We start from the raw sequence: 15091 nt of genomic DNA on the forward strand, positions 1-15091 counted from the left end.
CAGTCTTTAACCTTGGAAAAGGTTGGTTGAGTTAGTAACGAGGACCACTGTAGTCAATACAGAATGCTATAAAAACAGAAACCTTCCCCCAATATTACATTGAAAAAAAATTAATGCCTAGTAATTGCCATAATGAAAAATCCACTGTTACACTATATAGGCGGAATGGCTTATTTTTATTTAATTTTCCCCAAACCGTTTTTCTTTGGCTCCAACTGGCACTCTTTTCTATTGAAAAGCAAAAGACATTTTCCGCACAATTTTCCCTCTACTAGAAAGAGGTATATTGTGCCCTTCAGTGAACATAAAATTGATATTATCATCTCTTAGTTTATATCTCACTACTTAACCTTCAGATTAAAAGTTATTAGATTTGAATGACTAAAAAGACATCATGTCACCTTCTATGCCATGTAGGGAGATAAGAGAAGTTAGGGACAGGATGAGGTACATGATAAAAACAGTAAGTTACAACGTAAGATTAGAGCTGTGTTTTTTTTTTTTTTTCTTATTTGATGAACAAAGGTGGCACTTCCCATAAAGAAGTACATTTCACTTACATGGCAATTTAGGAATACATTAGTCAGGTACTCAAGAGTTTAATTTAGATGTGGCTGAGAATGGTAAAAGAAGTCAATGGAAATTTTGATCAATAGTCAATCAGCAAACAAACATTTATTAAAAATACTTACTACAAATGAGGCACCATGCAAGGTAATCACTGAAAATATGAAAAAAAAAGTGAAAAACACAGTCTCTATCCTCAAGAAGCTCATATTCAAATGGAGAAACATGTATCATTCATCATCATCATCACCATCACCCAAAAGAACAGCATTAGGTTAGGTTTTTCTGTCATTTGTTGCTTTTTAAAAAAAAAAAAAACTTTTGGGCAGGACATATCAAAGTAATAGTCTCAAAACATAGTCAAAACAAAAAGTCATTAGATAGCCTAAGATCCTACCAAATCCCTTTTGGATATAATAAGAATTAGAGAACTGATCTTATGCAGTGGCTAGTGATCCTATTGGAAGAAAAATATTTGAAGGATGTGACTTCAGAGGGGAAAAATCTGTAAAAATAATCATATTTTTCTTGTGCAGCATGATAAATGTGGAGATATGTTTAGAAGAATTTCATGTGTTTAATCTATATTGGATTACTTACTGTCTAGTGGAGGAGAGAAATGGAGAGGAAGGGAGGAAAATTTGGAACACAAGGTTTTGTAAGGGTGAATGTCGAAGACTATCTTCACATGTATTTTAAAAAAGAAAAAGCTATTATTATAAAAAAAAGAAAAATATTCATAGATGCTTTACTTTTGATTTAAAAAAAACACTGGAAAAATTCATATGTCCAATAACCGGGGAATGACTGAATAGTCTATAGTCTGCCAAAATAACGAAATATTAATATATCATAAGAAATGATAAATATGAAGAATACAAAGAAATAGCTAAAGTCTAAGGTGAAATGGTACAGAGAAGAAGCAGAAATAGAACAATCTTCATGTTAACTAAAAGCATATAAAGTATAATTAACAACATCAACATGATAAAATAGAAGAAAATAAGAGAATACAAAGAGGCCAGGAATCACCAAAGTGAAGGTGGATCCTTTTCTTGTTAATTTGTTAATGCTAATATACATGTCTATATGTTTATATTTTTAAAATAAATTGTAAATAATGCAGTTACTTTTATATGAAGAATCTACTTTTTAAAGTCATGTTTATTGTAATGTTTCCTTTTGTGGATACTGAATTTAGAATTTTAAAATTATAAAAATTATAAAGAAAGCATGTTTTACTAAAGATTACAGACAAAAGGGAAAGACTACCTTCCTTCCCATTAAAGACAAGCTAATCTCCAAGCAACAAGCAATATTACATTTTGACAATCTCTGGTAGGTTACACAATATTCTAACATGACATATGTAGACGTGACAGTTTAATAATTACATACCCTATTTTCTCAACAATAACAACAAAAACCCAAGATACTGTAATTCTATCTTATGATCTTACAAAGAAATTCACTCTAACCTGCTTATGTCAATATGGAATAAAAGCATTATCAAATGATTTAACTTAGTAATTTTGGTCCTTAAAAGAGATAAGCACATTTCATGATCAATGGAAACACTAAAAAGCAATTAATCACCCATTCCCGTCTGACTTTATGATATATTCATTAGTAAATAGCTAGGGATTTTTAAGAATGTACTACAAAAATGATAAACACATTCTTCTTTTTCTAGTATGAAAAAAGTAGCCTGTAATCAGTGATAAAGCTTTACCCTATAGCAGTGTCTTAAAAAAAAAAAAAAAAAAAGAATGAAAAGAAAAGAAAGAAAAGAAATTCCCCTTGCATCCATAATTTGTCAGGGGTACCACGGTTCCCTTCATTATCCAGTCTTGAAATCTCAAGGCTATCTGTTTTATTCCTGTTTTTGCTCCCATCCTGTTTGCCCACAGCTATTTTCATGTTGGCTTCCCCATTAGACTGTGAGCTTCTCAAGGGTACAGATTGTTGTTAGCCCTTTTTTATAACCTCAGCCCTTAGCATGGTGCCTGCCATATAGAAACGGCTTACTAAATGCTTATGTACTTGTATAATTGTGCTGATTCTTTGAGTTCCTCCAATCTCTCTCTCATTCATCTGTTCTACTGTCATAACTGCCACCATACTAGTAAAGATTTTCCGTACTTTTGACCCACAATAGAAAGAGCTTCTCAAATGACCTTCTTATATCCACTTTGTGGTACTCCTAAATTGTCCCTGCCTCATTTTACCACATTGATCATCTCATCCCTTGATTACATCACTTCTCTGCTTAAACCTTACTGATGTTTCCCCGCTGCCTAAAGGATAAAATCCAGACTTCTGATCTTGGTAATAAGGATCATTGGAAATCCTGTCCCCACCTTTTGAATCACCTCTTCTAATACTCATCTATATGGCCCAATCCAACTGGATTCCTTGCCATCTTGCAGTGTCTGACAAAGGGTCATACATGGTAGGCACTCATTATATTTGCTACATGAATGAATTTTAGGAAATCCCATGCAAACACATGGCATGGGGCCACAATTTTATCAAATAGACTTGTTCTTGCCTAAAGCAAGGTAGTATAATGGAAAAATGTGTGAATGAAGTCATCTCATTTTACCGAAGGAAAGGAAGCTGACTATTTATGTGGCCCCAAATCAAACAGCATTTAACAAAAGTCTCCAGAAAGCTACAATTGACATTTGGTTGTTACAATCTATTTCAGTTCAAAGAAAAATGAAGAAAAGAAAGTTTCTTACATGAAGTTCAGTTCACTCTATAAACTTTCTTCTTCTTTTGCCACATAGTCTCAGCATCTATGTTATTGTTCTCCTTTGTCATAAAAGCAGTCACCTTGTAACCCTTTTTATCAAGTAATCCATGCACGCTCAGAGTACACTCCACTCCATCGGGCAAGCTATAGGGTTACATTACACAAACATCAATTCTGCCAGCTCAGCATTAGCTGTCAATGAATGCAAGCAATTGCAAAACAGCCATGTATGGTGGGGGCTTTCCCCCCTTAAGAGAACAGATAGGAGTCTGCCGGTTTTACAGAATGAACTCTTTGCAACGTCTGCAGCTAATCTGTCAACAAATGACTAGTTGTCATACCACCTGAAAGTTCAAAAAGAATTTTGATGTGTCAAAAGATATGGAGTTTCAGCTCATGGGTCAGTACTTGGAATTATGATGTCCAAATGTGAGGCTCTCTAGGGAAGCTGAAAGGATCCGTTTCACACACAATGAAACAGTGTGGGAAGCAGAATTCCTAGAACTCTTTGGGGCTGTTCACTCACTTGCCTTTCTTTTATTCTCTATGCCCACTTACAACTGAGTGCCTGCTAACAAGAAGGGCAATTGAACTTCATGAAAATATCTGTTCCAGAGTTAGAGCTAGAAAAGCTCTTAGAGGTCAGTCAGGTAAACCCCCTTTTTTATAGATGAGTTAAAGGAGAGCAGAGAGTTTTAAACAGGAAGAAAATGTCACGGCTCAAATTCAAATCTTCTCTCCAAAACCAGTCTTCTCCTTATGGAGAATGTTGCTCTCTATTCCCGGTTAGAACAATCTGTGGCAATGACCTTTCTTCATTGGGCTATGAGTATATGCTACTTTCAAACTAAGAAGATGGAAAACTGAAGGAAATATTGTTCAAAAGTCAAGTCTCAGTATGCTTTTCATAAAATAGAATAACAAATTCTAGGATGTTAGTGATAATGGCTAATACAGCACTTCAAGGGTGGCAAAGCACTTGATCCTCATCACAGTTCTGTGAAGAGCCTGGAACTCTGAGAGATTACAGAGCTGCACAGAGAAAACCTTGAGAAAGTTTTTATAAGAGTACCTGAAGGCAGGTCTTCCTGACTCCAAGTCTGGTTCTTTAGTCACTATAATAGGCTGCTTAAAAAAAAAAAAAAAGCCATTTGTTGTATTTCTAAAACAATTGGTTGAATATCTCCCATTCTAGTGCAGCTAAAATTGACATTTATTTGGGGGGATCAGTCTCCTATAAAGTGTCACCATTTAGCTGCAAAATGTAAATTTTCTAGCCACCAGTGTTTTCTTCACTAAGGGTACATTTTTTTTAAAACAGTACAATACTTATAAACATCCAGTTCCATTTTATTATGCAAGCTTGGGAGAGCATGAGCAACAGCCTTCATGGAAAACAAGGAATCTGAATGTTCTTTTGATCTTCCATCCCCTCTGTTCCCTTCTAGTAAAGATGGAGGGAAAGGAAACTTCATGTAGCTGTTGCTTATGTCACTGACAGGGATGAACTGATCATAAATCCAATTCAAAGGATTCATAGGAGACATCAGCACCAACATTGTCTAGACCAGGGGTCCTCAAACTACAGCCCACAGGCCAGATGTGGCACTTGAGGACGATTGTACCCCTCACCCAGGGCTATGAAGTTTCTTTATTTAAAGGCCCACAAAACAAAGATTTTGTTTTTACCATAGTCCAGCCCTCCAACAGTCTGAGGGACAGTGAACTGGCCCCTATTTCAAAAGTTTGAGGACCCCTGTACCTCACCCCTGTGTGTCTAGCCTAGACATGTACCAGCCCTTTCTGGAGGCTATGTCAGAAAACACAGAAGCTCTATCACTCTACTTGTGCATTAAAGAACCTGGCTTTCAAGGCCAATCCTCTCATTTTAAAGAGGAGGAAATTGAGGCCCCAGAGACAGCAAAATGACTTGGTCATGCTCAGACTGCTAAAACGTGTCTTAGGTAGCAGTTGCATCAAGGTCTTACTGACAGTGGAAAGGAGAGAAAATAGGGCATACTGACTGAAGCTACATGCAAAACTAAATGCAAAAGGAGAATGGGAGATTAAAAAAAAAGAGAGATAGAAAAGGAGATTTACAAAAACCAGAGGCAGAGAGAGAGTGAGAGATGGATAGATATATAGAGATAAGCAGGTAGATTATATAGAGAGAAATTCAGTATTAAATAACCAGACAGAAGTCTGGATATATAGAGATGGAGAAATGATGGACAGATAGATAGATGAATACAGATAGAGAACTAAATACAGAACCTTCTATGCAATATTATTACCAGTCCAGATGCTTTACATGATCTCTTCCTTGGAAGTGAAAACTAGAAGTGTCTATAAGGAACCTGATGCCTGGCTTGTAATTTGTTCCAAAGTGTATTGGTATTACCTTGAATCACTGAAGTGCTGAAAAGAAACAAGTCTTTCCTGGTTGATCATCACACAATCTTGCTGTTACTGTGTACAGCGTATTTCTGATTCTGCTGTTTTCATTCAGCATCAGTTAGTATAAGTCCTCCCAGATCTTTCTAAAATCAGTTTGTTCATCATTTTTTATTGTACATTGGCTTCAGAAGCCAAAGTGAGTTGAGTTGAAATAATTTCCATTTTTCAAATGTTTAATTACATTTCATCACTTTGATAGGTATGTGAATTTGTCTACGTGGGTTGTCCCTGTCCTTGACTCCTCTTCCTGTGAGGCTCCTTGAGGACCTTCTGCAAGATCCTATATCACACCACCTGGACACCAGTTGAGCCTCTAAGCTGTCCATCTCTTACCCTCAGTACATGAGGGTACTTTTTCCCTGATTATATTTCTGTCTGATGATATCTGCTGTGCCACTTATTTCATGCAATACTTCTTGATAATGTGCTATAGTCTACCCACACCTACCATGCACATCTCAACTCCGGAAATAAATGTTTTATAATGAAAAAGCCTTTTCCTTTTCAATTGAATCAGGAAGGGCATGTGTCCCAAACAAATTTTGAAAACATTAGACACTGCTGAGACACTAGTCATGCCCAGTGTTTTTTGGAAACTTTGAGTATATCAATGGATGAATATTCTTAGGGTCCTTTAATGCTGATTGTTTCTCTTTCCTGACTATTTCCTTTCTAGCATGTCATTAAATTTCTCGAGATAAGGACCCAAAGTTTTTGAGTTTCTTCACCTTTTGGGGTAACTATTCCCTTTTCAAAAAACCTTCAAATATTCATTGATACTTCCAGCTTTATTCACTCTATATGCTTTTATGATTTGCTCCATTGAAAATAAGCAAACCTGTGTGGCTTCCATCATCCTGGATCTATGGAATGCAATCCCTTTAAAGAGAGTTCTTTACCTAGACCAGCTTTTACCACATACTGATTGAAAGTTAGACACCTTGAACAATTAACATAAAAAACTGCTCCATTTAGTCAAATATCAAAAAGGGCTTTGAAGTCAATACCCTTTTGTACAAACTGACAAAATAAATGAAAATGCACAGCTGACCTTTTAACACAAACTTTGGACAAAAGTTCTGCAAATTGCAGGTGCCCCTAGGAACAACGGAAGGAATACTCTTCACTGGGATGATTTAGAGGCAAAGTAAGCGCCAGGTGGAGGAAGGACCCCCAACTTCAAATATAGTGATGTTAGGAAATAGCTGTTTTATTTAGCAGCTATTCATTTTTTATTGAATAAACATTCTCTAGTATGCATTCTGTTAATTGACCTGACAGCATATGCTGTATACAGAGAAACTTCTAAACATTATGCTCTATGTAATATGCTTATCTGTAAACGCTCCCATCTGAAGCTGTATGGAAACAAAATTCTGCTTTCTAAAATTCCAGACTCTTAAAAGCTCCTGATCCACACAAATTAGTGGACTATTTTAAAGTTTTTTTTTTCAATATACATTAATAACAAATAAATAATGGTGAAACTAAATAACAGCATTTGTCTCTTAAGATCTGTCTATGGGCAAGTACTCTAGCAGGAAGAAAGTAGACTTTTGTTATGACATCTAGAACAAAATTCTAGGACTAAGATGAGGACTTCTGGGAACTAGAAATCAATTATTACAACTAAAAAGACATGACTAAAGGGGAAAAAAGGTTTAGTTCTTTAACTTTATAAAATTATGTTTAAAAACCCATCTACTTTTAGTAATAGGTTTATATTACATATAAGCATGGGTTGAAAGCATGTTAAAGATAATTCATTCAGGTGTGGGTGAAGCTGAGAATAAGTAGGAGCCTTGGAGTATTGTGTGTAAATTTGTCTACTCCTGTGGAATGGCGCCTTCCTTTGGATGAAAGGAATAAAAGTAATGACTGTTGAGTTTCAGCGGTATCTTCTAGTCAATAAAACACATGGACATTCTCCAAAGCTGGTCCTTGTCTACATTCTCTTCTCTGAAAAGACATTTGCCACAATATATAATTACCCTGGATAATAAAGAACAAACGTGGAAGGTCTAACATTTTTACCTTGACAAATACTGTGTATTGGCTAAATTTTCTCCATGTATCATCAATTATGAGCAAAGTGGAACTGGAAAATTCCATAACCTTCTCATCAACACAAAGCATAATTAACTCATTTTGCTATCACGTCCTTTTAAGCCAAACCTTTGTGTTGAATGCACTTCCAACATATTTTCCTGTTCTAATTCTCTTCCAGTGTCCTACATTAATCAAAGCTGTAACCCCTGTTGTCTTTGCACTACGAATCAGAATGTGCCCCTGGCGAAGAATGAGGGAAAAGTCAACAGGAATTAAGTTTCAGTGCAACTGTTTACTCAACTGTGGCCTGCAGTTATTGAAATTTTATCCGTGGTTTTGTGTGACTACCGCAGTAATGAATTCAGCATGGCTGTGATTTTCTCACTGATGGTATTCTCACTTCAAGTAAAAACCTGTAGGACGAAAATGATTGAAACAACCCAAGTCTATCGCACTTGGTATCATACATTTCTTGGAGCTGTTTAATTGTAGCAGTTTTTTAGCTTCACGAAACTCTGATAAACTGAGTCCCTTATGCCTTTTTAATCATTGAGTTTCTGGTTTTAGACTAAAGGTATTTCTTATCCACACCAACTAAAAGTTTCATTGCACACTTAGGTATAACTTAAGCAGATGCTTATGTCTTATTTAAAATGCGTCAGTGAAGTCTGAAAAGTGCATGGTACTATATTGGACTTCATAAATAACAATATGCACAATGACTGGAAGGTCACCTTTCTTCCAAAAACATATTGAGTCGACTGTCAGAAAAGCTATTCTAATGGAAATGTGTGTGTGTATATACACACACATATACATACACACAATCTATATACACACATATATGCTAATGTACATATAATGGTTTGTGTGTATACCCACATATACATGTTTAGAACAGATATGTCAATGACCAGCTTTAAATATAGCTCTACCTAAAAGGTAGCAATTAAGACATATAGCTAGCCATCAATATCTACTGATTTTTTTCCTGATTCTTCTAACAGGAAATGGTCTTTCTAAAAGAAAATATGTGGAGGAAAAGACTTATCTTCTCTCCTCTTTATCCCCAAAGTTTTTCCTTAGTAATATTTATATCCATCTTTTAAGATTTTTAGTGATGTTTACTTACCAAAAAGAAAACTCAGAAGTTACATTTTTTTTTCACTTATTCAATTATGTACTCTTCAACAAGCTCTTAGTGATTGATGACAAAAGAGCCAACAGGTTGATTCCAATTGACACTTTGGAAAAATGCTTCAAGCTGGCCTCTGCCTGGTAATGCCATGAAGAATGGCACCACAGAGGACCAACTACTCATTCCCAATTGTGCAAGGTACACATGAAGCATGTGAAATTCCTGGCACAAATACAAAGACTCATGTCTGCTGTGGATTGTTGTGTTTGGCTAACAAATCTCAGGAGTTAGAACTTGGGTATAAGATTATGACTAAATGTGTACCATAGATCTTACAGGCAGGATATGTCACAAGTCACAGAGGTATATTTTTATGCTGGTAATAGGGAAGTCAATAGTACTAATCAGAAGCCCTGGATATTTACATGCCAGTGATTATCTCTTTGTTGCTATCTCTGTCTGAGTGTCTGTCTCTCTGTCTCTATCTCTGTGTCTCTGTCTCTGTCTCTCTCTCTCTCTCTCTCTCTCTTCTCTCTTTTTCTCTCTCTCATATATACATACATATACACATACTCCATCCTTTTTATTCCCAGTCAACAGATGATTCCAACAATCTATGTTGAACTAAAAAAATCAATGACTCTTTAATTTGTTGAAAACGTCTTTTGAGAAGGTAATGATTAACATATTTTAAAGTACCCATTCAAAACTGTATACCTCATAGAGGACAAAGGGAGAATATTTACCAGTCCCTTCAAGATGCAATGATTTGGACAATCAAGAATCCATTCAGACAAAAACTGTCTTTCTCTACTGAAAATCCTGTGGAAACTTTCAGTAAGGCTCCCAAGACAATCTTTCATTTGTCCAAATGGTGCACTAACTGAAGGGAAGAGTGTTCTCTACACTTAAGGTATCTAATAATTACTTATCTCATAAGTGGTAGCAAGGCGGGGGGAGGAAATGATGTGTTTTTAAGCAAAGCCAATTTGTTTGAGAAATAAGATTTGGTTATCTTTGGCAGGGCACGTCACCAATGGCCATAGTGAGTTTTACAGTCTGGCGATTTCTTTTTGCTGTTTGTCCTGATCTAAGTGTACACACACACACATACACACACACAGTTAAAAGTTCTGTAATCCTTACCTACATATGCCTTCCAGGGCAGTCCATGACAGTTAGTATTTGGAAATAGAAACTAAATTTCATCATCCATGGACAGACAGTTATGGGTGGTTCCAAGGTACATGGATATGTATCCATACTCATGAACATTTGTATCTGTGGAAGGCATCCCAAGGGAACAGTGCCACTAGTGGTTTCTGGGGCAACTGTCATCTTCTGCCAATCTCTGCCTAGTTCTGTCTCTCTGTCTCTACCTGTCTCTGCCTCCCTGTGTCTCTCTTGTTGCTATTTCATTTTTCTTCTTTACAATTTCTCCTTCCTTATGCCAGGCCCATGGTAACTACATGTACCAGTATTATCTACTTTGACTTGGAGTATATAAAGTTAAAGAAATAAAGTTAGAAATCTCTATGCACACGCACATACACAGACGCACACATGTGTGTGTGAGCACAAACCTACAGACGCACATATATTCCCTTAAAAAGCATTCATTACGTAAAAGCTCTAAAAATCCAAGTCTTCCAAGGGTTAAAGAGTGGTTTGTTTGGCCTCCCCTTCAGTGGCCAGAGCGGTAATATCTCTCACGGTACCTGCTGCTGCTGGATATGTGCTAAATCCGCCGCGCCAATCTCCCCCGACGGTGTCTCGCCGTTGGCTCTCCCTTCGCGTAGGCTGCCGCACTCCAGTAAGTGGTTGCCGCTGCCTGCTCCATTCGGAATGGCTGAACCGTTGCTTTTTGTCTCAGGCCCAGATTCTTGCATCATGACTCAAAAACCTGAAATAAGAATTGGGAGGGGAAAAAATGCAGCTGTTAAAACAGTTGCTGTGTCTAAGGAGACATGCTCTGTTTTCAATGCTGCCCCTAAACCATAAACATTTGTCATTTTCCTTCATACAATTTATCTTTCATTAATGGTTTGGGCTACTAGTTTATGTTTATGTATCTGTTGGTACAGCTATAATTTTAGAAAGACTGTTCTAAATATACCATCACTGGATCAACATCTTTTTTCCCTTAGAGAGGAAAAATAATATTTTCATAAGAACACAGAATTCATAATTAAATCTCCCTAATTACATCGGGATGTTTTACTTGAAAACCTATGAGTCACTCTATATAACATATTAGGTACAACATAAAAAATTAATATGTACGGGAGATAGAGGCTAAAGCCAAAACATTCACTATTTAAGTAATATTCTGCAGTGAGATTCCAAGAACAGATAACTTTCATTGCTAAGAAGCACCCTGAGGTAGCTTCCACTGAAAAGCCCCTAACAGGAGGCCTGATATTTCTAAGCTCCAAGCTTTCACCAATAGGAGCACTTAGCCATCCTTCCAGACAAAGCTGCCATCCCCTTCTAACATCATGGTAGAACAGTGTTCGAGATACTCCTACTCTCTGATAACCCTTAGAGAGTCTTCTTAACTGGACCCTCTGCTGTTTTCAACAAAAGACTCTCAGAGGCTTCCATTCTGAATAATGATGATAACAATGGCTAACATTTATGTTGCAATTCAAAGTTAGCAAAGCACTTTGTAAATATCTCTTTTTATCTTAACAACCATCCTGAGAAGTAGGTGCTATTATTCACTCCATTTTCCAGATAAGAAAATAGTGTTCAGTGACTTCCCTAGGAAAATACAGCTAAGGAAGTATCTGAATCTGCATTTGAGCTCAGGTCCAGCACTCTTATCCACTCCTTCCTTCACCCATACTGCCTCATTAAAAGCTAAATGAATCCCAATTTTGATTTCTGCTGTTTTGGTGAGCATCTCTCACATAACCTAAATCAAGCATTGGACTCCAACACCTGAACTTTCTAATGTCTATTTCGAAGAAACTCTTAAGATTGCATGTCATCAAAAGAAAGGAAAGCAGGAGAAGACAGAATGGAAAAAGGCCAGTTTGTAATACAAGGATCTTGGTGAAAAACCTGCCTCTAGTTCTTCACGACCTGCTAAGTGGGAATTTCAAAAGAACTTAAGACCTTTGGGCCCAGGATCCTCATTTCTAAGATGACAGGGTTGGATCAGATGGCCATGAAGGTCCCTTCCAGCTTTGGATCTATAATTGTATGAAAGACCAAAAAAAAAAAAAAAGCATCCTGGATGGATTCAATGAAACATTAACATCTTCTGACAGAAAAGTACTAAGGAAAATGAAATAAAACTAATTCTCCAGGAAATCTTTCTGAGCCGAATTTGGAACCTTTGTAATGTCAGAGGCCACAGACCAGATTCTCAGAGCACCTTCACTCTTCCTTGTTCACAGACTGCACACCCCTGGAGGTTATCTTGGCTGTTAAAAGCTCAGGGCAGGGTGATTAATTATTTCACAAAATAGAAAGTTGTTCCTTTCTTGGTCTTAAAGCTACAGTTCCACAGAAATGCAAACCACCTAAAATGCTAGGGGTCACATTTAGAGTTAATTGACTCCTAGAAAATATATTCCTAAGTAATGTGGACAGTAAAAATAACAGTAAATAATTACTGAATCAGACAAACAAGTATAAAAGTAACAGTGTTAAAAATGATCCCACACCACAGATGAGAGGCTTGCCTATAATAGAATACATATATAATTCCATATAACAACTATGAATGCTAACATCTATCTAGATATTATATGATATACATTGTTAATATATATATGAATGTGTAAATGTATAATATATATATTTCTAATAATATGAAGCAGTTAAGTGACTTACCCAGGACCACAGAGCAAGTTAAGTGTATTTGGCAAGTTACAAATTCACATCTCTCTAGGACCAAGTAAATCATTTTATTCACTATGGCATTTCTATACCCTAGGTACTACTGGCATTTGTAGAGTCTCTATGGTGTCATGGAAAAGCTTTTCTAATATGAAGTCAGAAGCTTAGAATTTCAGTTCTCTCACTGATAAACTACTGCAGCCTTGGAAGACACAGTGACACAGATTCATCCACTGTAAGATGAGATGCTTTCATTAGACAAAGTCTAAGATCTCTTAGCAGCTCATCATTCTGTGATTCTATCATCAGAAAACAGAAAAATGTTCAGGATCATTTTTCCATTAAGATTTTTTCTAATTTTTAGAAACGACTTTAATTCTCTTCATGGTAAACTTCTAAAAGAATCAAAATAGGAACCCAAAGGATGGGAGAACTCATACTTCTCCAATTAGTTACAACACTAATGTCCAACTTGCCTGCCTAACAAAACAAAAGTACCATATAAAATCAGTCAAATTTGAAAAAAAAAAAGATTTGAAGTGGATTTAGAAGGGTATTTTCTTTTAACAGGTAAAAAAAAAAAACCTCAAGAAAAACAGCTGATACATTATAGTCTCAATCTGGCTTTAAGTATTTTGTAAAATTTGTGCTCTTTTACTGTCTTGAAAGCATCTATTCAAAAACTACTTAGGCCTTTAAACTAAGATATAGGAATCAGGCAACCACAGACTTTACAATAATCTCAATGATTTCAAATCTTTATAGCAAGGGGAGAAAGAGCAAAACCATCTTGGGAAACTTGCATTTTATTCCTAAAGTTATGGCCCCTTTCTTTCTTAAATCTATTAACAGGAAAAGAAAATAATGTCCATAGTTCATTTAGAGTAGAAAACACTTGTGTTGCAGTAGGAATTAAGAAAACTAATTTGGCTCTTGATAGTGTTCAAACTATAACTAATTTGGGGGGGGGAGGAGAAGGAGGAGAAAGGGAGGAAGGGTTATAGAGACACAGAGTAAGAAACAGAGACACAGAGATACAGACAGACAACCAGATAGAGAGAAACAGGGAGAGAGAAAGAGAGAGAAACAAAGCCACAGAAACAGAGACACAAAGAGAGGGAGGGAAGAAGGGAGGAAGGGAAGGAAGGAAGAGAGGTGAGGAAGGGGAAGAGGAAAGACAAGAGGAAAATGAATTGTTAGAGGAAAGGGAAAGGGAAGAGGAAGGGAAGGAAAAAATACTCTTTTTTTTTTTTTTTTAAGTCTATGTGTTGGTCCATAGACTTCTTTGGGTTAGTTGTTGAAAACTCAGACATCAGCTCTGTACCTAGACCTCTAATTGGAACATATCTGTTAAGTTCTTATTTCTGCCACTAATTTTGATAGTAGTGCAATAAAGCCAGCAAAGTTACTGCCATTCAAATTAAACTCTTTAAATGCATGGTCTTAAAAAAATTATTTCCTTTTTTCTTTCTTTCTTTCTTTTTTTCTTTTTTTTTTTTTTTTGACATGGCAAAGGTGGCTGGAATGGGGAAGAGCAATGAAGACTTTTCTCTATGAAGTTCCCAAAGATTTTGCCAAATCCAATAGTACCAGTTCCCCATCATATGGTTTATTTATTGGATTTCTGCTTTGTGAAAGAAGAGGCTTTAGGATCTGAATTACATAAAGGAGTATTTTGGTCTGAATATATTCTTAATTACTCAAATGCTAAAAGCTGAATGAAGGATGAAAATGTTCTATGATCTACTATACCAATCAGGGACATAGAGCTTTCAGAAGGGCATGCAAGTATAAACAATGCTATCAATAGTTTAGACAATTTAAAACAATATCATGATTGGTAATGCTACTAATTTCAATAAAGAATAGAAATTCACATCTACATATATATACACAACGGGTAGAAAAGCAGAGCACAAATTAATTATTTCAACAAATAAAGAAGGAAGAAGGGAAAGAAGAGAAGAAAGGAAGGAAAGAATGAAAGGAAACAGGCAGAGAGGAAAGAAAGAATAAAGAAAAGAAGGGAGGGAAGAAAACATGAAGGAAGGGAGGGAGAGAGAGATTTATTAAATACCTACTACTGAGGATACAAAGAAAGGCAGTCCCTGCTTTCAGGGAGGTTATAATCTAATGGAGGAAACATTACACAAACAATTTTATATAAGTAAAATACATACAAGATAAATTAGAGATAATCTGAAGGATTTCTAGCATTTCTTTTGCATTTTAAAGTCTAATGACAAGGTGCACTGGTAGGTTAACATCCCCCA

The 15091-nt window shown here is 36.2% G+C and overlaps 1 protein-coding gene across 4 annotated transcripts in view; it reads right to left on the bottom strand.

The window, feature by feature from the left end:
- Positions 1-15091, bottom strand: part of FOXP1 (forkhead box P1) — a 664237-nt gene that overhangs the window by 258487 nt on the left and 390659 nt on the right. For all 4 annotated transcript variants that reach the window (XM_051980779.1, XM_051980771.1, XM_051980761.1 and 1 more), the window contains exon 5: positions 10688-10872. In XM_051980779.1, the coding sequence (XP_051836739.1) occupies positions 10688-10861 (174 nt within the window). In that variant the 5' untranslated portion in view covers positions 10862-10872. The remainder of the gene's footprint in view (positions 1-10687; positions 10873-15091) is intronic.

Source organism: Antechinus flavipes, chromosome 1 (assembly GCF_016432865.1).
Source record: "Antechinus flavipes isolate AdamAnt ecotype Samford, QLD, Australia chromosome 1, AdamAnt_v2, whole genome shotgun sequence".
In the NCBI taxonomy this organism is placed as follows: domain Eukaryota; kingdom Metazoa; phylum Chordata; class Mammalia; order Dasyuromorphia; family Dasyuridae; genus Antechinus; species Antechinus flavipes.